Genomic DNA, 27404 nt, shown 5'->3' on the forward strand with positions numbered 1-27404 from the left:
TAATCAGTGCTATACATATGCACTGTTACTGTAAAAATGACACTGGCAGGGAAGGGGTTAATTTTATTGGAGAGGGAGGGGTTAATGTATGCCTGGTGCTTACTAACGTGTGTTGGGGGAGGGGACTGAGTGACACAGGGACAGATCACAGGTTCAGCTATGCTGAATCCTGCAATCTGACCCTGCCTGTCACTTAGGAGATCCGCCCGCTCTGTTTACACAAGCGGGCGGATCTCCACACACACGATTCCCTGACGATCGGGGAAGAGCAGCGGCGATCGCCGCTGCTCCTCCCCTGGCCCGACTCCCGCTGTGACTCCGGCTGCGAGAAAGGGGAGTGTCTGGTGACGTAGGTCTACGTCATCAGACCTACAAGAGCCACTTTGCCGCAGTAGAGCTCTAGTGAGCAGACGGCAAGTGGTTAACTAAGGTATATATTTTATATGCGGCCCGAGAAAATTTCTCTACACTCAATGTGGCCCAGAGAAGCGAAAAGGTTGAACACCCATGGATTAAGTGGTGTAATCATGACTGACAACACTGACCAATGGGGGTTTATTGGGAATCTTGCCCAATCAACCTCTAAACCTGGGGTCTTCAAACTATGTCCCTCCAGTTGTTCAGGAACTACAATTCCCAACCATTCTCTTCTGACTTCTGACATCAACAAGGCATTTTCCTCCGAACAACCTGGCATTGAAGTTGTGTCAAAGTCGGATCAAAGCAGTGCAGGAACCTTTTCTGAAGTCGCAGCGACTTCAGTGGTGTCATTTGGAATGGCTCTCATAGAGATACATGGCATTAAATATGTCCTGTGACTTTAGGTCTCACAAATCGGATCCTAGGTTGCACAAGTGTGAAAGGAGTCTAAATTATGATGTAGCTGGGTTTCTGGAAAGGTCAGCTTTTTTTGCACTTATTCAACGGATAAAACAAAACATTTTCAGTGGCAAATTGACAGGCTGGTAGCATCTATGAGAAATTCATTTTGAAGATTTACACACCGTATTTTCCGGCGTATAAGACGACCCCCCTAATTTTCAAGTCAAAACATAGGTTTTGGGCTATACTCGCCGTAGAAGACTACCCCCCTTCTAAAGCAAGGCAACACCATTGAAAAACATCAGATTTCTCATAGATCTCCAAGGTACCCCAAGTACTGTAATACATGTAATCTCTCATAATATCTCCAAGGTACCCTAAGTATTACCAGTAGATGTAATCTAAAGACGCTGGCTGTGTGGGAATCCTGTACCGGTATACCATATGTCCCGTAGCTTCGGCTACATACAGTATACCGCGCTGAGCCAATCACAGTGAGCGATTTATTCTATTATTGAATGCAAAGCATGCTCGAAATGGCAGAGTCAAAGAGGCGGGCTGATGTTACTCCGCCAATCCGAGCAGGCTTTGCATTCAATAATAGAATACATCGCTCTCCCCGATTGGCTCAGCGCGGTATACTGTATGTAGCCGAAGCTACAGTACATACGGTATACCGGTACAGGATTCCCACACAGCCAGCGTCTTGAGAGATTACATCTACTGGTAATAGTTATACTTAGGTTTCCTTGGAGTTATTATACTTGGTGTATAAGACGACCCCCCCATTTTTGGGGGATTTTTTTGAGGTTCAAAAGTAGTCTTATACACCAGAAAATACAGTACTCTGTAATATTTAGCAAAATTAGGAGCATTCAAACAGCAATTATTTACATTAGTTAGAGATCACTTGAGAACATTCACATGACTTGTCTACAAAAAGGTTTATTTATATGACCTTACTTTATTAAGTACATGTGGTCAATAATACAAATCATGTGGCTGAAACTTAATATATATAGCATGCATAGACAGGAATTCCAGTTGTTCAGCCAAACATTTGAATGGAGATGTGTGATTTAAGTGACCTTGACTGTGAAATTACTCTTGGTGCCAGGCTTTGTGGGTGAAGCATTTCACAAGCTAGTAGTTACCCCCTAGGATTTGCATGGACTACAGTATCTGAAGTTTATGGGGAATAGAATGGAGAATAAATCCAGCTACCAGTAACTCTCTTTGGGGAAAGCCCAAATAATATTAAATTTATGTGAAGCTATGAGTTTATGAAGATGGACTCAAGAGCGAGCACCAAATTTTAAGTTAAAATTAGAAAAAAAAAAAAAAATACAATAAAAAGGCTACCGCCGAATTATCAACCTTTGGTCTGTATTGTCAGCTGGACACAGGAAGCTCTGGAAAAAGGTGAAGATGATAGTTGTTATTTTGTCTATAGCCAGGAAAATACATTTTGAAAAGTTTGGGTTCAGTTGATTCTAAGGAATCCATAAACATCAAACCATATTTTAGGTTTACATATATAGTCCTAGTACTTCCGAAGACGTCAATTTTTGATGACGAAACACGTCAAGTTGAGCCGCACGTAGCCTCGTTCTCGGCTGGTACGTGTAACGCATACCGCGTCATACTGCGCCATACCCGGAAGCCCCGTGCAACAAGCGGGAGACAGCAGCATTGCGTCCCGCAGGGCTCCCGCGGGACGCAATGCTGCTGTATCCCGCTTGTTGCAGGGATACTCTTTTTCATTATACCCGTACCACCAACGATTTTATACATACCTATATTTTAAACAATTGTCGCATTTCTGTTCATTTATATATTTTTTAAATAAATATGGATTTTTACCTTACTACACCATGAGGAGTGCGATATTTGTGTTTTAAAACATTCACCTGTAGGAGGATCCAGGACCACCTGGGCACGGACGGCTGGGACCCCCGCTGGACATCTACCTACAAGCCTTATTGACCCACTTACCGTAAGGTATTGGGGGTCAACACCATCTGGTGAGTTTGCACTTCTTATCACACCAAACACTGGAGCACGGAGGGTGACACCACTATTGCACAAAGAGTTGCTTTGGAATATCGTCATTGAAGCTAGCTTACCCAGTTGGGATAACCATCACAATTTAATTGGACTACATGGACATCACTTTTTGCATCTTATAACTTTCTGAACTTTTTTTACTTTGCACAGTTTGCACTTTATTGCACTCAAGATTATATTATGATATTTTTGCAATTTTTTACTTTTCAGTAATATCGGATTATATGTATTGTGTCATATTTATGTGTATATATATATATATATATATATATATTAATTTGCTGCACTGATTGTTAAGTCACATTAACACAGCACTTGCACTTTAATCTAGTCCACAGATAAGTAAAAGTGCACAATATTCAACAGAGGTATTAAGAGACCACATATTGTCCCACTATACTATTTATACTATTTATTTTAATATGATATGCGCTGTGGGTAATATTATATACATTACCAATATTTTACATATATAGTACGTTATAGCCCAACTCAAAGCAAAAATACATTTTTGACTGTATATAATAAAAGACTTAGCTTTCTCCTTGGTTGGTTCCGCAAACACCTCGTCCTGGCACATAAGGAGATGGAGTCTTCAATATTCAACTCTTCCTTGCTCTGGAAATCTTGTTTTCTGCCCTGGAGACTTTATCTTTTCGGCTGCTCATTATCATTTTGGGTACTACTCCACTCTCTGACCCTGAAGTTCTGCTGCCTCCAAAACCTCAGTCAAATGACCCCCAATGCTGGAATATACACTTCCACCAATAGGAAGTGTCCACATTACACAGATGGTGATGTGGACACTTGGAAGAAGGACCCACCAGATATAAACGAAAGGTGGCTGCTCAGGACCTGAATGTTACACGACCATGGCTTCATGTAAGTAAATCAAGCAATTAGATTTTTTTTTAAGTTTTAGTGATCGACTGGAGGGGGGTGGAAGGCAGGGAATGGGGGATGTTCCTGCTTTGCCCAGCATTGGGCTTTAAAGCCCACCTCCTGGCAAAGTGGAATCCCCTCCTACCCCTCCCTCTAACCCATTCATGAGCTTTTGGCAAAAAATAAAAACTTTATGAAGCTGTATTAATGCATCTAACTCCCCTGTTCCTCACCAATGAGGTTCTTTAACGCCTAGCAAATGTGAACCCCCACTATTCCTCCCACCAACCTATTCATGAGCTTTTAAAAAAAATTAAAAAACTTCTGATAATGTATTTACTCACCTAACTCCGCTGTTCCTCAACAATTCGGTTTCTGGAAGGGGAGACCGGTGACCCAGCAGCACTGTCAGTGTGCGTCCATGCCAACTAGTCCCCTTGTAGTGATATCATCACATGGTGTAGTCTTCATGAGCCTGAAAAAGTTGCCCCTCAACAGCCAATGGGAAGTGTCCATGTCAACTAGATAACAATGTGGACACCAAAAGAAGGACCCTCCCGCTCTGCTGTAGAAAGAAGAGAAGACTTGAGATCTGGTGTATTATGCCTCGTTTCCACTGAGTAGTACGGTACGGTTCGGTTCAGTACGGTACGGTTCGGAACGGTACACATTGCGTTTCCACTGCCAATAGTACCCTTTCATGATAGGCGTGGTGTAGCAGGAAAGCGGTGATAGACGATTCTCTGTCAACCAATCAAAGTTCTGCAGAGTGTAGCTCCACCCTGTTGATACGGTACTAATGTGCTTGGTACCCCAACGAAAGGGTACCAAAAAGTGGTACGGTACGGTTCGGAATTAGGGTACCATTCATAATGGAAACGGCATAAATAGCGTACCGTACCGAACCGAACCGCACCAGAAAGCTCAGTGGAAACGAGCCATTACATGACCATAGATTTAGGCCAGGGGTCTCCAAACTTTATGAACAAGTTTACTGGCCTTCAGACATTAGAGGGAGGGACTGTGGCCAGTGGGAGTAGAAAATATCATGACATAAGTGGAAGTAAACAATGCCTTAGGCTTAGTGATCAGTGGGGAAAAGAACAATAACATAGGACCTGTGGCCAATAGTTGGATAAATAGTGTCCAACCATTGGTCTTAGTTGAAGGAATAGTGCCCCATCATTGTTATTAGTTGGAGGTACAGTGCCCCATCCTTGGAATTATTGAGTTGGACAGTGCCCCATAGTTGTGTCAGTGGAGGGGAAAGGTGCCCCTCTGTTGAAGTCAGTGGGAGGAATAGTGTCCCATTGTTGGTGTCAACAGCAGGAACTATGCCCCACTGCTGGTGTCCATTGAGATTAATGCCTTGTATCAGTGGGGGAATAGTGCCCCAAGGGCCAGATAATGGCAAGCAGAGGGCCTCACTTGGCCCATGGGCTGCAGTTTGAAAGCCCCGTACACACGCATCGATTATTGGCCGGGAATTTTCGGCCAACGTCCGATCGGCCGATTTTCGGCTTGTTAGTATGATGCTTCCGACAACCGACTCCGACTTTTCGGCCGAAAAAAATCTGGTGTGCAGGCTATAAAATTTTTGTTGGCCGTCAACACAACGGACGATTTTCCGTACAGATTTCGGCAGACAAAAATCTGATGGGCATGCTCAGAGAAGAAAAAACACACGGAAAGTAAACTAGAACATGACATCACTTCTGAAGTAGATTTTTGTTGGCCGAGAAAATTCGTGTGCAGTCTAGGCACATTCCAACCAACAAAACACCACTCTGGACAAAAGTCGGACGATTGGTCGGCCGATAATCGTTGCATGTGTACGAGGCATTAGGCACATTTAAAGGCTTTTAGGTAGCTTTCTTTTTTTTAGCTTGTGATTAGCTGAAGGAATCTACCTGGAAAACAGCATTGAAGAAATTAGAAGAAAATCAGCAGTATCAGGCAAGGTGAGAAGAAGTTCATACCCGCTCGGTTCATCATCTGCTGAGCAGAAAGTTATCTCTGAACACACACCATGAACCTTAAAAAGGATGGGCAAAAGAAGCAGGTGGAGAGGGACCAAGCTGGATCTTTGAAGGCTGGAAATATGTTTCCTATTCTTACAAACCTGGACTCCTGCCCCAGCATGATGATGACAAGGTTGGAATTTGACGTACGTGTCAGGAATCCTTTGGGATTAGGTGGAACAGTAGATCAAGTACTAGAACATGTATATGTGATTACTTAGTACAATCCCAAACCTTTCTTCACACGTTCCCGGGGCATTGTGACACAAGCTTGCCAGAGACAACCTCCTGTTTCCTTAATAACAAAGGAAAGTACAAGAATCTGTTATGGTTAGCATCATTTGTGTGGACGTTTTTCAGGCAACATGAGTCCCAATTTATTTTTGCTCTTGCTCTGTAAGTATGGATTTTTCTTTTATTTCTGCTTTATGAGATTTCCATCTTGTAGTATTACATACAATACATATTGGCTTACAGTATATAATTATTAAGGGATGTCAACAATCTCATTGAGCCATAATAGGTGTTCAGATCAAAATACTGTTCTCAGATTTTATTAACTGTATGCTTGTTGGCCAGTGACTCAGAAATGATTGAGGTCCGGCATTTTTAGAAGTAGATCACCAATGGCAGCCTTCTAATTTCTTCAGTACCTGTATTTTTTTTTAAATAGTATGTACACTGGACCTATAAAAGTGACATCATAAATTACTTTCATGTGTGATTTCAGCGTCTTAATATTTAAAGCCCATTCACATTGAGGCGACACGACTTCGGGGGGCGACCTGTGAAGTCGCGTGCACCGCTGTGCACCGCGACTTCGGCGTGACTTGCAGAGACTTCACATAATGGAAGTCTATGCAAGTCGCTCCGAGGTCGCCCCCAAAGTAGTACAGGACCCTTTTTCTAAGTCGGAGCGACTTGTGTCGCTCCTAGTAGAACGGGTCCTGTGCTAATCAATGGACCGCGACATACCGCGACTTGTCAAGCTGACAAGTCGCCTGACAAGTCGGGCTGATGTGAATGGGCTCTTAATCTAAAAGCGTATGTCTAGCCAAATCTATTTAATTTTAGCTTTGGATAGAATGGTAAAGGATTACGACTTAACATTTTAAGAGACCTTGAGTTTTTGCCTTATTTTTTGTGGTCAGTATGATTCATTGATGATCATCATCTACCTCATATATGTATGTTTTTTTCACTTCAAAATATAATTTTTATTTGTCTGACTGCGTATTTATTCATCACTAGTTCGTTATGGTGCATGATCCATAGGATTCTCCATAGTCTGAATGCTTCACTTCTTTTGGAACCAGGGGTTCCACAGTAAGATTTTATCTGGCCCGCTGCTAGGGTCAGCGGCGTACCCTCAATGTAAGGGAGAACTCCAATGGGGGCCCTAATATAAGAGCGGACTCTAATATGTAAGGACTCTGATGTGAAGCGGAGCTTCTGATGTGATGGGTGGCTTCTGATGTGATGGGTGACTTCTGATGTGATGGGTGACTTCTGATGTGATGGGTGACTTCTGATGTGATGGGTGGCTTCTGTTGTGATGGGTGGCTTCTGTTGTGAAGGCAGGACTTGTATTGTGATGGGTGACTTCTGATGTGATGGGTGACTTCTGATGTGATGGGTGACTTCTGATGTGATGGGTGGCTTCTGTTGTGAAGGCAGGACTTGTATTGTGATGGGTGACTTCTGATGTGATGGGTGACTTCTGATGTGATGGGTGACTTCTGATGTGATGAGTGGCTTCTGATGTGATGGGTGGCTTCTGATGTGATGGGTGGCTTCTGATGTGATGGTTGACTTCTGATGTGATGGGTGGCTTCTGATGTGATGGGTGACTTCTGATGTGATGGGTGGCTTCTGATGTGATGGGTGACTTCTGATGTGATGGGTGACTTCTGATGTGTTGGGTGACTTCTGATGTGATGGGTGACTTCTGATGTGATGGGTGACTTCTGATGTGATGGGTCACTTCTGATGTGATGAGTGGCTTCTGATGTGATGGGTGACTTCTGATGTGATGGGTGACTTCTGATGTGATGGGTGACTTCTGATGTGATGAGTGGCTTCTGATGTGATGGGTGACTTCTGATGTGATGGGTGACTTCTGATGTGATGAGTGGCTTCTGTTGTGATGGGTGGCTTCTGTTGTGAAGGCAGGACTTGTATTGTGATGGGTGACTTCTGATGTGATGGGTGACTTCTGATGTGATGGGTGACTTCTGATGTGATGGGTGGCTTCTGTTGTGAAGGCAGGACTTGTATTGTGATGGGTGACTTCTGATGTGATGGGTGACTTCTGATGTGATGGGTGACTTCTGATGTGATGAGTGGCTTCTGATGTGATGGGTGGCTTCTGATGTGATGGGTGGCTTCTGATGTGATGGTTGACTTCTGATGTGATGGGTGGCTTCTGATGTGATGGGTGACTTCTGATGTGATGGGTGGCTTCTGATGTGATGGGTGACTTCTGATGTGATGGGTGACTTCTGATGTGTTGGGTGACTTCTGATGTGATGGGTGACTTCTGATGTGATGGGTGACTTCTGATGTGATGGGTGACTTCTGATGTGATGAGTGGCTTCTGATGTGATGGGTGACTTCTGATGTGATGGGTGACTTCTGATGTGATGGGTGACTTCTGATGTGATGAGTGGCTTCTGATGTGATGGGTGGCTTCTGTAGTGAATGGAAGAACTTCTGATGTGATGGGTGACTTCTGTAGTGAATGGAAGGACTTCTGATGTGATGGGTGACTTCTGATGTGATGGGTGACTTCTGATGTGATGGGTGGCTTCTGATGTGATGGGTGGCTTCTGTAGTGAATGGAAGAACTTCTGATGTGATGGGTGACTTCTGATGTGATGGGTGGCTTCTGTTGTGAAGGCAGGACTTGTAATGTGATGGGGGACTTCTGATGTGATAGACAGTTTCTGATGTGCACAGAGGTCTTCTGATGTTATGGGGAGCTTCTGACTTAAAGAGAAAATATATTGGGGGGCTTCTGAGGTGAAGGTAGGACTTTCAATGTGAAAGGAGACTGTCTGATGGTATGTGGGGCTTCTGATGTGAAGGGAAAATATCTTATATATTAGGGGGGGTTCTGACGTAAAGGTAGGACTTCTAATGTGAAGGGAGAATGTCTGATATTATGTGGGGCTTCTAATGTGAACGTAGGATTTCTGATGTGAAGGGAGAATGTCTTATATATTTGGGGGCTTCTGATGTGAAGGTAGGATTTCTAATGTGATGGAGGAGTTCTGAAGTGAAGGAAGGACTATTGATGTGAAAGGAGAATGTCTGATGTTATGTGGGGCTTCTGATGTGAAGAAAGAATGTATTTTATGGTCGGAAACTTCTAATGTGAAGGTAGGAATTCTGATGTGATGGGGGCTTCTGACGTGTAGGGAGAATGTCTGATGTGAATAGAGAATTTCTGAAGTTATGGGGGGCTTCTGATGTGAAGGTAGGACTTCCAATATGAAGGGAGAATGTCTTATGTTATACGAGGCTTCTGATGTGAAGGAAGAATATATTCTATGTTGGGGGGCTTCTGACATGAAAGTAGGACTTCTGATGTGATGGGGGCTTCTGATGTGAAGGTAGAATATCTTTTATGGTGGGGGGCTTCTAACATGAAGGTAGGACTTCTAAAGTGATGGGGGCTTCTGATGTGAAGAGAGAATGTCTGATGTGATGGGGGGCTTCTGATGTAAAGGTAGGACTTCCAATTTGAAGGAATGTCTTATGTTATGCGAGGCATAATGTTATCTGATGTAAAGAGAGAATGTCTGATGTGAAGAGAGAATTTCTGAAGTTATGGGGGGCTTCTGATGTGAAGGTAGGACTTTCAATGTGAAGGGAGAATGTCTTATGTTATGCGAGGCTTCTGATGTGAAGGAAGAATATCTTATATGTTGGGGGGCTTCTGACATGAAAGTAGGACTTCTGATGTGATGGGGGCTTCTGATGTGAAGGTAGAATGTCTGATGTTATGTGGGGCTTCTGATGTGAAGAAAGAATGTATTTTATGGTGGGGAGCTTCTAATGTGAAGGTAGGAATTCTGATGTGATGGGGGCTTCTGACGTGTAGGGAAAATGTCTGATGTGAAGAGAGAATGTCTGAAGTTATGGGGGGCTTCTAGTGTGAAGGTAGGACTTCCAATGTTAAGGGAGAATGTCTTATGTTATGTGGGGCTTCTGATGTGAAGGGAGAATATCTTTTATGGTGGGGGGCTTCTACTACGAAGGTAGGACTTCTAAAGTGATGGGAGCTTGTGATGTGAAGAGAGAATGTCTGATGTGATGGGGGGCTTCTGATGTAAAGGTAGGACTTCCAATTTGAAGGAATGTCTTATGTTATGCGAGGCTTCTGATGTGAAGGAAGAATATCTTATATGTTGGGGGGCTTCTGACATGAAAGTAGGACTTCTGATGTGATGGGGGCTTCTGATGTGAAGGTAGAATGTCTTATGTTATGTGGGGCTTCTGATGTGAAGGAAGAATGTATTTTATGGTGGGGAGCTTTTAATGTGAAGGTAGGAACTCTGATGTGATGGGGGCTTCTGACGTATAGGGAGAATGTCTGATGTTATTGGGGGCTTCTGATGTGAAGGCAGGACTTCCAAAGTGAAGGGAAAATATCTTATATATTAGGGGGGTTCTGACGTAATGGTAGGACTTCTAATGTGAAGGGAGAATGTCTGATATTATGTGGGGGTTCTAATGTGAACGTAGGATTTATGATGTGAAGGGTGATTGTCTTATATATTTCGGAGCTTCTGATGTGAAGGTAGGACTTCTGATGTGATGGAGGAGTTCTGATTTGAAGGTGAAGGACTATTGATGTGAAGGTAGAATGTCTGATGTTATGTGGGGCTTCTGATGTGAAGAAAGAATGTATTTTATGGTGGGGAACTTCTAATGTGAAGGTAAGAATTCTGATGTGATGGGGGCTTCTGACGTGTAGGGAAAATGTCTGATGTGAAGAGAGAATGTCTGAAGTTATGGGGGGCTTCTGATGTGAAGGTAGGACTTCCAATGTGAAGGGAGAATATCTTTTATGGTGGGGGGCTTCTGATATGAAGGGAGAATATCTTTTATGGTGGGGGGCTTCTACTATGAAGGTAGGACTTCTAAAGTGATGGGGGCTTCTGATGTGAAGAGAGAATGTCTGATGTGATGGGGGCTTCTGATGTAAAGGTAGGACTTCCAATTTGAAGGAATGTCTTATGTTATGCGAGGCTTCTGATGTGAAGGAAGAATATCTTATATGTTGGGGGGCTTCTGACATGAAAGTAGGACTTCTGATGTGATGGGGGCTTCTGATGTGAAGGTAGAATGTCTGATGTTATGTGGGGCTTCTGATGTGAAGAAAGAATGTATTTTAAGGTGGGGAACTTCTAATGTGAAGGTAGGAATTCTGATATGATGGGGGCTTCTGACGTGTAGGGAGAATGTCTGATTTTAAGAGATAATGTCTGAAGTTATGGGGGGTATCTGATGTGAAGGTAGGACTTCCAATCTTAAGGGAGAATGTCTGATGTTATGTTGGGCTTCTGATGTGAAGGGAGAATATCTTTTATGGTGGGGGGCTTCTACTATGAAGGTAGGACTTCTAAAGTGATGGGAGCTTCTGATGTGAAGAGAGAATGTCTGATGTTATGGGGGCTTCTGATGTGAAGAGAGAATGTCTGATGTGATGGGGGCTTCTGATGTTAAGGTAGCACTTCCAATTTGAAGGAATGTCTTATATTATGCGAGGCTTCTGATGTGAAGGAAGAATATCTTATATGTTGGGGGGCTTCTGACATGAAAGTAGGACTTCTGATGTGATGGAGGCTTCTGATGTGAAGGTAGAATGTCTGATGTTATGTGGGGCTTCTGATGTGAAGGAAGAATGTATTTTATGGTGGGGAACTTCTAATGTGAAGGTAGGAATTCTGATGTGATGGGTGCTTCTGACGAGTAGGGAGAATGTCTGATGTGAAGAGAGAATGCCTGAAGTTATGGGGGGCTTCTGATGTGAAGGCAGGGCTTCCAATGTGAAGGGAGAATGTCTGATGTTATGGGGGGCTTCTAATGTGAACGTAGGATTTATGATGTGAAGGGTGATTGTCTTATATATATTTCGGAGCTTCTGATGTGATGGAGGAGTTCTGATGTGAAGGTGAAGGACTATTGATGTGAAAGGAGAATGTCTGATGTTACGTGGGGCTTCTGATGTGAAGGTGAAGGACTATTGATGTGAAAGGAGAATGTCTGATGTTATGTGGGGCTTCTGATGTGAAGAGAGAATGTATTTTATGGTGGGGAACTTCTAATGTGAAGGTAGGAATTCTGATGTGATGGGGGCTTCTGATGTGAAGAGAGAATGTCTGAAGTAATGGGGGGCTTCTGATGTGAAGTTAGGACTTCCAATGTGAAGGGAGAATGTCTGATGTTATGTGGGGCTTCTGATGTGAAGGGAGAATATCTTTTATGGTGGGGGGCTTCTACTATGAAGGTAGGACTTCTAAAGTGATGGGAGCTTCTGATGTGAAGAGAGAATGTCTGATGTGATGGGGGCTTCTGATGTAAAGGTAGGACTTCCAATTTGAAGGAATGTCTTATGATATGTGAGGCACTATATTATCTGATGTAAAGAGAGAATGTCTGATGTTATGGGGGGCTTCTGATGTGAAGGAAAAATATCTTATATGTTGGGGGGCTTCTGACATGAAAGTAGGACTTCTGATGTGATGGGGGCTTCTGATGTAAAGGGAGAATGTCTGATTTTATGTGGGGCTTCTGATGTGAAGATAGAATATATTTTATAGTGGGGGGCTTCTAATGTGAAGGTAGGACTTCTGATGTGATTGGGGCTTCTGATGTGACGGTAGGACTTCTGATGGAAAGAGAGAATGTCTGATGTTATGGGGGAATTCTAATGTGAAGGGAGAAAATCGTATATGTTGGGGGGCTTCTGGTGTGAAGGTAAAATTTCTGATGTGATGGGGGGCTTCTGATGTGAAGGGAGTATATAATATATGAAAATCTTGTATGTTGGGGGCTTCTGATGTGAAGGTATGAGTTCCAATGTGAAGAGAATATGTCTGATGTTATGTGAGGCTTCTAATGTGAAGGGAGAATGTCTTATGTATGTGGGGTTTTTGATGTGAAGGAATATCTTATATATTGGGGGCTTCTGATGTGAGGATAAGATGTCTGATGTGATGGGGGCTTCTGATGTAAAGGTAGGACTATCAATGTGAAGGGAGAATGTCATATGTTATGTGAGGCTTCTGATGTGAAGGAAGTATTTCTTATATGTTGGGGGGCTTCTGATGTGAAGGGAGAATATCTTATATGTTGGGGGGCTTCTAATATGAAGGTAGGACTTCTGATGTGATGGGGGCTTCTGATGTGAAGGGAGAATGTCTGAAGTTTTGTGGGGCTTCTGATGTGAAGGGAGAATATCTTTTATGGTGGGGGGGCTTCTAATGTGAAGGTAGGACTTCTGATGTGATGGGGGCTTCTAATGTGAAGGTAGGACTTCTGATATGATTGGGGCTTCTGATGTGAAGGTAGGACTTCTGATGGAAAGAGAGAATGCCTGATGTTATGGGGAAATTCTGATGTGAAGGGAGAAAATCTTATATGTTGGGGGGCTTCTGATGTGAAGGTATAATTTCTGATGTGATGGGGGCTTCTGATGTGAAGGTAGGACTTCTGATGGAAAGAGAGAATGCCTGATGTTATGGGGAAATTCTGATGTGAAGGGAGAAAATCTTATATGTTGGGGGGCTTCTGATGTGAAGGTATAATTTCTGATGTGACGGGGGGCTTCTGATGTGAAGGTAGGACTTCTGATGGAAAGAGAGAATGCCTGATGTTATAGGGGAATTCTAATGTGAAGGAATAAAATGGTATATGTTGGGGGGCTTCTAATTTGAAGCTAGAATTTCTGATGTGACTGATGGGGGGCTTCTGATGTGTAGGAAGGAGTTCTGATAGTAAAGGAGGATATCATATATGTTGAGGGGCTTCTGATATGAAGGTAGGACTTCTGATGTGATGAGGGCTTTTGATGTGAAGGTAGGACGTCTGATGTGATGGGGGCTTCTGATGGTAAGTTATTCCTTGGAGTGTGGTAATTTATTGAAAAAAAGAAAAAAATCTATGCTAATGATTCTAAATAAAGTGATGCAGCTTCTCTTGGAAATGAATGTACACATGATGCACAAATAATTCTGTTGCGCTAATAAGTGCACTTTTGGATATTAATATCTGTCAAGAGCAATCAATCCCGTTGTGCTAAAAAGCACAGTTCTCAGCTCTTTTGCAAAAGGTAATTGAGCCTGTTTAACTTTGGATACTCCCAAGATTGTCCTGTGTAAAACAATGGGCTCTATTTATTTCTAGGACAAGAGAGGGACAAAAGCAGGAAGTGATGGCTATACAACATCAGTCAATCAGTTCAAGATGTACAGTCACATGACATAAGTTACATAGAATCAGCCAATGACACACTTGTATACATTAAAATATACAATAGGAGGGGGAAGTACACAGATGGGAATAAACAGAACAGTGTGCATGGCTTTCTGCCTAATAGAGATGAGCATCGAGTTACTCGAACATCGGGCGTTCGCATGTTCGCTGAACACACTAACAAATGGGGCTGTTCACGGGAAATTCGCCCCGCCGCAGCAACCGGAAAATAGAATTTATTCACTGCACCTGAGCAGTGCATTATGGGGCGCTTGTGACGTCAGATTCCAAAAAAAGAGCTGTCAAACTCAAACAGCTCATTACGCAGGAATCGTCTGAAGAGGCAAGAGCTTCTACTTTTTTTTTCTTTCTATTTTCCGGATGCGGCGGGCTACATTATTGACGATGGATTTACATCGGGGGACACTATTTTTTTTATTTTCTTAATAAAGGACTTGTCAAAAACTGCCTTTTGACTTTATTTTTTTGAACACTTCTTTGGTGAATGGGTAGGGGTACGATGTACCCAATATTCATTCACATGGGGGGGGGGGCGGGATCTGTGGCCCCTTGTTAGAGGGGGCTTCCAGATTCCAATAACCCCTCCACCCGCAGACCCCCACAATCACAGCCCAGAGTTGTCGGGAAGAGACCCTTGTCCCCGCTCGCTATCTGTGATCCAGCAATAAGAAACGAAAGCACCAGAGCACTTTTGAGTACCTTTTGCACAGCTTTTTGAGCATTTGATGAACTTCATTATCGCATGCACATATTTATGAATTGAACTTTATTAATGGAAGCATTTATTTATGAATTTAATTATTTATTTTTATGTTTTTTTATATCTATTTGATTTTATTGCTCATGTTGCACATTTATTTATTGACCTAAATATTATAGGGAATTTTTTTTACTTTTAATACATCTTTTTACATCTTCTTAGCACATCCATCACTTTATTTGTGATTTTTTTTGTAGCAAGTGCTGTTTTATTAATTTGTTTTTTTAATCTATTATTGATATTACTATTTTTTACATCACATTTTTCACTCCTAAAGGGCAAGTACTATGAAAAACCCCCTTACAAAAAAAATTGTATGTTATTGCAGTGTTCCTAGTATGGAGTAAGATCACGGGGAGCCACATTATGACCATCCAGCATTTGGATATAGCCAGTGTGACCCGTGTATACGTGACTTCCACAGCCGTGTTGAATCCGCGATTAATCCTTAAAGCGGTACTTACCTATTTGTATCTGTATCGGATTCCAGTCCTCTCACAGGCTATCACCTTTTGGACTTGATGTCTGACTGACACCATCCATCCTTCACCAAGGTTGCCATCTACTCCAGGTTGCATATAATGTGCACAACATGATTGCACCATCAGTTTGAACTCCTAGTTTCATACTTGTTGTTGATTGACTTTCTTCCATATCAGTTATATCCTTCACTGCTGCTAATCTACTGTAACGGAACCGTGACCCACACTGTGTTTGTGGGCTTCCATCAGGATACGGCTTCCTTCAGTCTGGAACATAGATATCAGATTTTCCAGCCGCCCCCCATACGACGCTAGCCGACAACTTAGCTTGCTATGGAACCTTCTCCTTTATTGAACAGTCACACAGTTTATATAGAGCATGGACATCCCCCTCCTAATCAGATTACCAAACACAGGTCTGGGGTTGCCTGATTATATTATCATATGCAGATGAAATTGTATACAGAAATAGAATTAACCTGAACGAATTATCTATCCATCTGGACATAAACAATATGTGAGTTCATTAACAATGGGACAGAAAGGCTTAACAGAATCCACATCACACCTCAATACACAGACAATAGGAAGCGACCGCCAGTGACAGAATGTCCACCTCTGACATTGAAGTACAATACACGTTATCATAAGTGTAAACACATAACCCATTTGAAGCAATCCAAACCATATTCTCAGTGTCCATTAAGGATCAGTCTTTCACTCCCAGTGACGGTGAGTACCGTCACATCTACATTTTAGCATTCTCCGCAGCAGTCATCTCACAGCTCCCTGATCCATTGAGGTCGCTGTAGGAATTTATTGAAATTTCTGGTCATTGGGGTCTTGGTGTTGTATTATCAAACACTGTTTTAATGCCACTGTTATGATGTGTATTGTACTGGCTTTACTCGGTAATTCCCTTTAGATTACCTTTTGCTTTTTAGCAGCTGTAGTGAGTACCGAGCATTGCCACACGGCGACTAAACCATTTCATCAAGCGATGTTTTTAATAGTCTTGAGTCCAGACTCTTATCACATGTGATAACGTTGTCCATTTTTATACACGGTGTGTTTGGCGGTGGTAGTAGTCTCATATTCACATCATTTTGTTCATTTTTTGGATGTTAATTTTGTCAATAAATATATTTCTAGTTACATTACTTGGATTGTGCAGGTACCTTCTTTTTATGGACTTTTCCATGATCTTTTCTTATGTAGCACTACCCCCTTTTGAGCTGCTGAGAATGTATTCCCCTGGGTTACCCTTACCAACAACTTATAAATTCTTAGCACTTTAAGTCCTTGGCTCATTAAGTAGACAGTCCAGGGGATTCGGTTTTTTGTATTTTATTGGAACTTGGATGGGAGAAGGGATGAGTGGGATACTCCAACTGATATCTATGCACAATCTTGAGGACTTCTATCTGTATTGAATGAGGCAAGGCCGCTGCTTCACCCTGCCACTGAGGTGAAATGTCGAAAGGCAAACTATGTGGTAGATTGCTCTTCAGGGTCTAAACTTGGCACCCCCTTTCTCGCTGACTGTGTGTGTTGACCTTCTGTCCTCTGTCCTCACTGGAGTGGTCTCCTTCCTGGGCAGACCCCTGGCAAGCCCCCGGTACTCACGGACACTGTTTTTCCCAGGTAGTTCTGCCTTCAGCTCCACTGTCAGTTTCCTCAGGACTTCTCTGGCTCAGCTCCACACCTGGCTCGCTAGGCCTACTGCCTGTGACCACTTTCCTCTCTGACAGGAGTAGAGACAGCTGTCACCCTCCTCCTGGGACCTGGTTTCTCACCCAAAGACACTCTGCCTCATGTGCTCTCGGCTTTTATGGTCAATCCCAGGATGCACTGCGGTTGTGCCCTCCCACTGGGACTGCCACAAAAGCCTGTGTATCATTGGCCAGGTTTCCTCCACTGTCCAATATGCCTCCCCATTGGATGCAATGGGGACACTCCCTCAGACCAGATGAATACACACTGAGCACAATGAGCAGGCCTAACTAAAAGATCAGGCTCCCCTGAAAAGCAGACGGATCAAACAAATGCTTTTACCTAGCACCTGTCTAGGGGGGTGCTAGACTTATATGCTGATTTTTTGGTACATCGATCCACATCTATTATTGATGAGTTAATGATCTAGACTGGTGGTTTTGTTACACTACCAGAGTTCCTCACCTACCCAATGGTGGCTGTGCTCCATTAGATTTATTTTTCTATGGCTTACCAGAAAGCCAGTGACCCCCTATTGCAGGGTGGTCAATGCTCGCTTTTATAACCAAAGGGAAACGAGTCATAATTGGGACTTTTTTATTTTTACTTTTGATTCACTTTGGACTTTTTCTTTTTTACCTTTGATTCACTTTTCCATTGATTAATGCTTATCATGGTGTGTTTATTTTGTATACCAATGTGTTAATTCATTAATTTATAAAAACTGATTGGTTTTTAGTAAGGGTTGGATACACCTATTTTAGAACATCTATTTTTAGGTATTTTAGGTTCAATCATTTGTTTTGTGCTTTAACTTTTTATGTGATAAATGTTTGTTTTATATATTGTTTTATGTATACTGATTGTGATATTGTAGCTATTTTCATAAAAGTTCTACTTTTGGTTTCCCCAATAGTTTGTAAATTTTACAACATATGAACAATTTAGGCATTATTAATCTTGTTAAATTAACAATGGGGTTGATTTACTGAAGGCAAATAGGCTGTGTACTTTTCAAGGGAATTTTCCCTTAGCTTAGTGAATGTGGTAAAAATACACTTTGCAAATAATACCCAAATGTGTGCAAGGAAAATAAAAAAAACAGCATTTTTGCTTGCACGATTGGATGATGGAAGTCGGCAGAGCTTCAGCTCATTCAATAGGCTAAGGGAAAAGTCTCTTACAAAGAAAACATTCCCTTGCAAAGTGAACAGCCTATTTGCCTTTACTAAATCAGTTCCTATGTCTTTTTGTTCCTGTTTTAGCCCTAATGAAGGTAGAGTGTTAGAGCCCCAAAATGCAGTGACTGTATAATGTAATTTTTATACAAATTAATAACAGACTTTTTTTGTCTTCTAACTTTGCTTTGGCGCTTTTATTAGACCTTTTACTTGTAGAGCTTTACCTTAGGTCCTCCAGATAGGGGTGTCCTGTTTTCCATTGTAGACCTTTACCCAGTATCCTCTATATATGGTTTCCTGTTTTCCATTGTAGATTTTTACCCTGGATCCTCCAGAAGAGTGTCTTGTTTTTTATTTTAGGCCTTTACCTTAGGTCCTCCAGATAGGGGTGTTCCGTTTCAATTGTAGACCTTTACCCAATACCCTCCATATATGGTTTCCTGTTTTCCATTGTAGACCTTTACCCAGTATCCTCCATATATGGTTTCCCGTTTGCCACTGTAGACTTTTACCCTGGATCCTCCAGAAAGAGGCTCCTGTTTTCCATCATAGACCTTTACCCTGGATCCTCCAGATAAGGGTGTCTTGTTTTCTATTCTAGGCCTTTACCCTGGGTCCTCCAGATGGGATTTCCTGTTTTCCATTGTAGATCTTTACCCTGTATTTTCTAACTTTGCTTTGGCGCTCTTATTAGACCTTTTACTTGTAGAGCTTTACCCTAGGTCCTCCAGATAGGGGTGTCCTTTTTTCCACTGTAGACTTTTACCCTGGATCCTCCAGATAGGGGTGTCCTGTTTTCCATTGCAGACCTTTATCCTGGATCCTCCAGATAAGGGTGTCTTGTTTTCTATTGTAGGCATTTACCCTGGATCCTCCAGATAAGAGTGTCTTGTTTTCTATTTTAGGACTTTACCTTGGGTCCTACAGATAGGGGTTTCCCATTTTCCATTGTAGACCTTTACCCAATATCCTCCATATATGGTTTCCTGTTTTCCATTGTAGACCTTTACCAAATATCCTCCATATATGGTTTCCTGTTTTCCATTGTAGATTTTTACCCTGGATCCTCCAGATAGGGGTGTCATGTTTTCCATTGTAGACATTTACCCTGGATCCTGCAGATAAGGGTGTCTTGTTTTCTATTGTAAGCCTTTACCTTGGGTCCTCCAGATAGGGGTGTCCTGTTTGCCATTGTAGACCTTTAACCTGGATCCTGCAGAAAGAGGTTCCTGTTTTCCATTATAGGCCTTTACCCTGGATCCTCCAGATAAGGGTGTCTTGTTTTCTAGTCTAGGCCTTTACCCTGGGTCCTCTAGATAGGGATTTCCTGTTTTCCATTGTAGATGTAGATCTTTACCCTGTATTTTCCAGAGTGGGGTGTCCTGTTTTTCATTGTAGACCTTTATCTAATTTTTGCCGAGAACTACTGAGCTCCATACATTGAATCAAATTTTATGATCATGAGACATTGAAAACAGATGTCTAGAGCCTGTTAAAGACACATTCTAGCTATGTAAAACAGACAGGGTTCTAGCTTTCACTTTCATTTCTAAAAAAAAAAAAAAATCCAGATTAATTTTTCTGTCTGTGTCATTGTTCCAGATTTTCCCTCACTTCCTGTCTGGTGAAAAAGTCCTCATCAGGGGAGGACTGGGCTAGGAGGCAGGGGGGCAATTGGCCCCCCAGCTGCTCTGATGCCCCATAAAAAGGCTGCACTGCTTCTGCCACAGACATGCCTAAAGGATTCCTGGTGAAGGAAAGTGAAAAGTGAACTACTGAGTGTGGGATGAAGACAAACACAGAGAGCCCCCCCCCCCCCCCCCAGCATGAATGGTGTAAACTGTGTCTGAGCAGAGGCCAGTTCCATGCCCCACTGGAGACACTCCACCCCCGGCCAGCCCCGACCGAGCTTTCCAAGCTCCCTCCAATCAGCCTCCGCTGGCCAGATCGGTTGGTGAGTAGAGAGTTGCTGAAGCAGAGCTTCAGCATAGAATGGGGGTCAGGAGGAGAACAGGAAGAGGGATAGTGAGAGGGGGGGCGAGTCACTGCACCATGGGCCTCTGGTTTGTACTTGCCCCCTGGGCCGAAAGTTGCCAGTCAGCCCCTGGTTGTCATGATGACAGTAAGGGGATATCTCTCTAATGGAGCCATAGATAGCAGAAAAAAAAAGCCACAGATGTTCTAACTTTTCTCCACTCTATCCAAAATCCACCGGACACAGCGGATTGCAAATCCCGGTACCCGGCCTCTTTGAGCAGCCGAGAGATCATGCGATCGCTCTGCAATCACAATATCAACTAAGCTGTTAAAAATTAATTTCATTCATAACAGCTGTGTTTCTTGTAGTGATGCTGTGATTGGCCCACAGCTATCACATGGTACCTGAGCCAATCATAGCACCCTGTACCATGTGATAGCCATGGGCCAATCACAGCACAAAATAGTAAGTCACAGCTGATATAAATGTAACCCATTCATGACAGTTCACATGATCATCATGGTAACAGCAATCAAAGTGTAAAAAATGAAAATAAAAAATCCCTGATTACATTTCCCCAGAGTAGTACAATGTCACAAGTACTAGAAACAGCAAAAACAAGAGAAAGGCGCACCAACCCAGTGCAATATTATTAAAACATTTATTGAAGAATAAAAGGTAACATACATCATACTCACAAACATATGTAGTAAAAAGCCCATGTCAAAATAATGCTTAGAAGGGTAGCCTCTAGGACATGGACAAATCCAACATGTTAGAACATGCTCTATTGCACACTGAAACATCATGCATGCAGGTTGGAGATTGTGATCTTTGCACTGCAATTGGACCCTTGAATAATGCACACCACCAATGATGTGAAAGGGGTGGGGCCGACTAATGAAGGCGGCCCGGTTTGCAGGTATATACAGTATCTCACAAAAGTGAGTACACCCCTTTTTGTAAATATTTTATTATATCTTTTCATGTGACAACACTGAAGAAATGACACTTTGCTACAATGTAAAGTAGTGAGTGTACAGCTTGTATAACAGTGTAAATTTGCTGTCCCCTCAAAAAAACTCAACACACAGCCATTAATGTCTAAACTGCGGGCTCCAGTGGCAACCTGTGAAGATCTGATGAACTCCATGCCCAAGAGGGTTAAGGCAGTGCTGAGGAAGTCGTGACGCAGGAGCGTATGACGCAACGCTTATAGGGGGCGGAGACCTCGGGCGAGCAGCGACACAGCAGGATGGCCCTGCCAGAGGCTTTGTGTATTCGTTTCATCAGTTTGCACAAGCTATCGGTATTGGCTGAGATTACATATGGATCCACCAAGGAGTATTTAACCCCTTAAGGAGTATTGCTATTTGGATTGCATACAGTTCACATTGAACTAGTGCCAAGGCTGAGGTTATATGTGGCTATCCCGGCAATGTGGGACTTTAAGTGATACACCGGCAGGTATGCCCAGCGTCTCCATCCCTGTATCGGAAAAAACAAATTGAAAAGGATTAAAAGAGGTGCATGGAAGCCAGCCAGCCCCCAGTCTGATGTACTCACCCTCCAGTCTGCCACCAACCAAGTAGACCTGTATCGATATAAAGAACAGGGGTTTAGTTGACACGCATTTGCAAACGCATGTGTAAGCTGCAGAGCCACGACACGGCACCCTGTTTTATCTGCAGTCCTAAGACTTTTAAATTTGAGTGTCTCCACTCTGGGAGCACATGGCTGCTAATGGGTGGATAGGAGGCAGGTGGGAGGGAGCAGCCCAAACTTCCCCCAACCCACCTCCATCCACGACTGGTATAGTATCTCAATGCTCTAATAGCAATGTTCTTAAGATGGTACAAACTGAAAACGACCAGCTGAGATCGCATACAGTTCACATTGAACTAGTGCCAAGGCTGAGGTTATATGTGGCTATCCCTCCCATGAGTATTACATCTCAGATATCCCCCTAAGGAGTGTTTCCATTTGGATTGCATACTGCTTATATTGAACCAGTGCCAAGGTGAGAGGCTATCCAAAAGTGGTGGTGATGGTCACATGAGCACCGAGCGGGGAAGCATCCTACAAGCACCTTATATTGCTGTTTTTGCACACTTGGATGGACTTGTTGCTTTATTGTCCCATTCGTTTCACCTGTGATGCACTTTATATTTCTCACTTTCACTGAGTTTTATATAGGTAAGGGAGATGTATACTTATTTTGGTCCAAGTTAGACCAATGTAACTATAAATCCATTGCTTTGGAATATTGGCAAGGTGCACGACAAGTGCTCAACATCTTCCAAGTATTATTATGGGCAGAAGCCTTGATGTTCCACTATAGAACTTCTTTCCAACCAGGGATTTCATGTAATATCAGTCTTTATTACTATGCAGATGGCAAGGGCACAAAGCAGCCCCACACTATGAAGGCTCTCTCCACAAACCTTCACAGTTGGGATGAGGCTTCGGTGTTGGTAGGTTGGTAGTGTTCGCTAAATAAAACTGTGGAAAGTGTTCTGCAATGAACCTGAATATACATAATTCGGAGAGTAGACTGCTAAGAACAGATGATATGAGATGCCTGTATATCATTAGCTGTCTCCTTAGGGTTCCTCGTCATCTTCTTGGAGGACTGTACTGGGTACTGATGGGAGTCTGAAGCTTTAGAAGTCATTTTGTAGGTCTTTCTAGCCTTGTGAACTTCAGCATGTTTGGTTCTGATTCAAAATTTCATGTTGCCCCTCCAAACAGGAGTGGTGAGCTCAACATAATCTATATTCACATTAAAGCTGAACTTCAGCCTTCCCTTCAGTCTTGCACAGTTGTACCGGCTCCTCTCCTGTACTAAAATTGCCTACTTTGATTTCACTGCACACTGTAGGCTTTTCACAATGTGAAGCAAGACAACAAGATTTTCAGTTCTCTCAATCATAGAGGCTCAACTTCAAGTGTAGGCATTATCTAGGGTGGTCTGCAATCAAAAGCAACCTACCTAGGAACACCCACTCCTCCAGAATGACATCCAACCATTAATGCAATACTTTTTTCCAGGAGCCAGCCCACTGCTTGCATCAGGGCTGGAGAGGAGCACTGGGGCAGAGAGCTGTAAGGTTTAAGGAAGCATCCTGCAGGCTCCTCACCTGGCTATGATCTATCTGCATTCCACAGTGTGGACCTGGCAGCAGGGAGATGTCTATAGCACAGAGCGGTCATATGCATAGATGAGCCTGAATGCTTTAATCATATGTGAGTGGCCCAATTGAAGGTTTTAATAGAGCTAGTCTTTGCTGCACTTAGAGGCGCATTCCTTCTTCTCTCGTTTGTCCATACAGAGCCTACTTCTGCTCCTGGACAACCTGCCCAAGTGAACGGACTTTAACCACTTTACCACCGTAGGATTTTGCTGTCTTACGTCCAGGCCACTTTTTGCGATTCGTCACTGTGCGAATTTAACTGACAATTGCGCGGTCGTGCAACGCCGTATCCAAACGAAATTTACATCCTTTTTTTCCCACAAACAGAGCTTTCTTTTGGTGGTATTTGATCACCTGTGCGATTTTTACTTTTTGCGCTATAAATAAAAAAATAGCGTAAATTTTGAAAAAGTATCAATATTTTTCACATTGTTTTATATGAAATTCCCCCAAAAAAATGTAAAAATCTAAATTTTTTTTAAATTTTTGGCCAATTTGTCTTCTGCTACCTATGCTTGGTAAAAAAAATCACAATAAGCCTATTTTGATTGGTTTGCGCGTTTACTAACTAAGGGAAAGATTTCTGTAATTTTTGGTGTTTTTTTTAACGAGTAATGGCGGCGATCTGCGATTTTTTTTTGCGGGACTGCGACATTGCGGCAGACAGATCGGACCCTTGACTGACATTTTTGACACTTTTGGGGGTACCAGTGACATTACTGCAGTAATCAGTGCTATACATATGCACTGTTACTGTAAAAATGACACTGGCAGGGAAGGGGTTAATTTTATTGGAGAGGGAGGGGTTAATGTATGCCTGGTGCTTACTAACGTGTGTGGGGGGAGGGGACTGTGTGACACAGGCACAGATCGCAGGTTCAGCTACGCTGAACCCTGCAATCTGACCCTGTCTGTCACTTAGGAGATCCGCCCGCTTTGTTTACACAAGCGGGCGGATCTCCAGGCTCGATTCCCCGACGATCGGGGAAGAGCAGCGGTGATCGCTGCCGCTCTTCCCCTGGCCCGACTCCCGCTGTGACTGAAAACAGCGGGAGCGAGCCTCTGGCGGCGCGTAAACGCCACCCAGAAGGTAGGTCTACGTCGCTGGACGGAATCGAGCCACTTTGTCGCAGTACAGTCCCAGTGACTGGTCGGCAAGTGGTTAATGAGTCTGAAAGACTTTTATTGGACTTTTATATCATTTTATTATATTATATATTTATCTTGAGAGGCCAATACACCCCTATGTGCCTACTTGTTTTTATAATTGTATTTATTTATGGGTGCAACTACTAAATGACACAGTTGCAGAGGAACATAATGGAACAACAGACGTCAATACCTTAACAAAAAAGTATGAAGATCGGATGAAACTATTAGATGATACAAAGTATCGGAGATCATGGCATGTCAAGACAACATACTTAAGTATTAATTAGCAAACTATTTTTACAGATGAGAAACCTTTAGCAGATATCTCTAGTAGCTACCACCCCCTGTGCTCTTTTCTGGGCCAATGTTCCATTCAAAAGTCCCCACCCTATTATATCTATCTAAGTACCAAGACAGAAAGGACTTCCTCTGTAGGAAAGATACATTGGCTAAACAGGAAATTACAATCCCTGGCTCCTTATCAACAATTATATGCCTGATAGCAATAACTTCCTTTCTAGCACACCTAATGGGGCTTTTTGGAGAAGTTTTCCTGTTTATAGAAAGAATTATTTAGATAGCGGTGAGATTTTTTTTCCACAATATCTGCCACTCTCCTACTCAAGCCAAAGTGGCCTTTCCAAGTGGATCACTTAATTATGTTTACTAATTCAACTGCTTTCCCAGTGGCAAAGGTCCGTAAAATGAAATCTGTATTTTATACCCGTGTATAATGACAAATATATATGTATGTGCAGTATACAAATAAAGTTTACGTTGTACTTCTCCATAGGCCCATATTGCATCTCAACAAAATTTTGCGATAGTATCTAAAATTGTAAGAATATTTAATACAGCAAAACAGAAACTCAAACCTGAATGGGTTGGAGCACTTGACTCAAGAATACCTGGACACCAATGAACTTGTTTTGAAAAATGTAACTGTTTAGAGCAGTTATCAGTAAATGGTGGACCGCGGTCAGGATCCGGACTGAGTCATTGTCCAGTCTGGACTGCTGGAGATGTCGGAGTCAACTTTTCCTAATAACAAGTTGGTGATTGGTTGCTCAGGCCACCCAGCGTCCTAGCAACCAATTACCTGCTGGCTGACTTGAACAGTTATCTCTGCCAGCTCCCCCCGCCCTAGTACTGTGATGCCCCGGCCCGCCATCCAGAGCTGTATGGAAGTCTCTGCATCCTCTTAACTGTCTATTCTCTGTGTACCGGCATGCAGTTTGGATGCAGTCCAGCTTGTTGTTAGCTTTTAGTGGATTCTATATAGGGAGTTGAGAAAAATCATGGACTTTGTAGGCACCAGAGTACGACATCTATTTTATAAAAAGTATAAATTTATTTACAATGTTATTAAAAGATCTACTACATTTAAAAACTTGCTACCCAAATTAGGCTAATATCAACTACAGCACCATGACAAAACCCTGTCCTAGTCCATAATGTATGCACCAATGGAGTATGGCTGCCAGCATCCAGGCAGGCTTGGTGTGGGTTGATGTAGCGCCTTCAAGCTCAACGTGTTTTGCGCAACTAGGCTTCCTCAGGAGCTTAAGCAAAGATTTTGGGTAAATAAAAAATAGTATCCAATAACAATGTATAATCAGCAGTATCATATTTGTCATAGGTCAACAACTCCCTTGCTGGCACATGGGGCCAAGTATGCATGAGTGCAGAAGGAGCAGTATGTGAGTATTGGGACGCGTACTAAAGCAGCAACCCACCATCAGAGTGAGGCATGGTATACAGACCAGATATAAGATAATAGTGCACCATGTGGATATAATCAGAAAAGATATCTGAATATGAGGACACGTACAAAAGCAGCAATCCGCCATCAGAGTGCCGCTTGGTATACAGACCAGTTATAAGATAATAATGGGGATATAATCAGAAAAGGTATCTGAATTTTGTATCATTTCATGAAAAAAATCCCCCCTTAGAGTGTGCCTTAAAGTATAGGGGGAGGTAAAAAATGTGGCACCTTGCTACTAGTATTAGTATCCACAGTACCACCCTGTGAAGATACAAACCCATACTCAGCTTTTAGTGGAACGTGGAGTACCTGAAAAGGAAATGAATGCCTCGTTTCCATTGAGTGGAACGGTTCGGGTCGGTACAGTTTGGAAGGGTTAGAACGGTCCAGCCTACTCAGGTGAGCGTTTCCACTGCAAGTCTCCTATTATCTGGACCGGCGACGTGGTGTTTGTTTTACGCTTTATTTGACGTGAGCATTGACGTTTTCCTGTCCACCATTTAGTGGAATGCATCGTGTGACTCCAGTAGCACTGCCCTAACCGTACCGTACCATTTCCTATGGCCCTACATCAGAAGGAGGACCAGAAATGGTGCGGTTTGGTTCGGTTGTATGGGCCACTTTCATAATGGAAACACTCAAAATAGCGCACCGTACCGAACCGACCCGAACCGATCCGCTCAGTGGAAACAAGGTATTAGTGTTCTTAGTTTAGTACATGGTGAGATGTTGTACGCGTTGTGGCAACACCAGAGAAGGCAGAGGGCAGAGGACATAGCTGGGATTTTAAGGGGGGCAGAGGATGTGGGGGGGGGGTTATGTAAAGGGGGGTAGAGGACATGGCTGTGTGGGGATTTAAATGGGGAGTAGAGGATATGG

The 27404-nt window shown here is 42.9% G+C and overlaps 1 protein-coding gene across 1 annotated transcript in view; it reads left to right on the forward strand.

Moving 5' to 3' along the window:
• Nucleotides 1–6016: 6016 nt before the first annotated feature.
• Nucleotides 6017–27404, forward strand: part of LOC309569103 (high affinity immunoglobulin gamma Fc receptor I-like) — a gene marked incomplete at its 3' end in the record, with an annotated part of 46892 nt that continues 25504 nt past the window's right edge. The window contains exon 1 of the mRNA XM_082274867.1: nucleotides 6017–6188. Within this exon, the coding sequence (XP_082130993.1) occupies nucleotides 6158–6188 (31 nt within the window). The 5' untranslated portion in view covers nucleotides 6017–6157. The remainder of the gene's footprint in view (nucleotides 6189–27404) is intronic.

Source organism: Pelophylax lessonae (assembly GCF_965119305.1).
Source record: "Pelophylax lessonae genome assembly, chromosome: 13".
Taxonomy (NCBI): domain Eukaryota; kingdom Metazoa; phylum Chordata; class Amphibia; order Anura; family Ranidae; genus Pelophylax; species Pelophylax lessonae.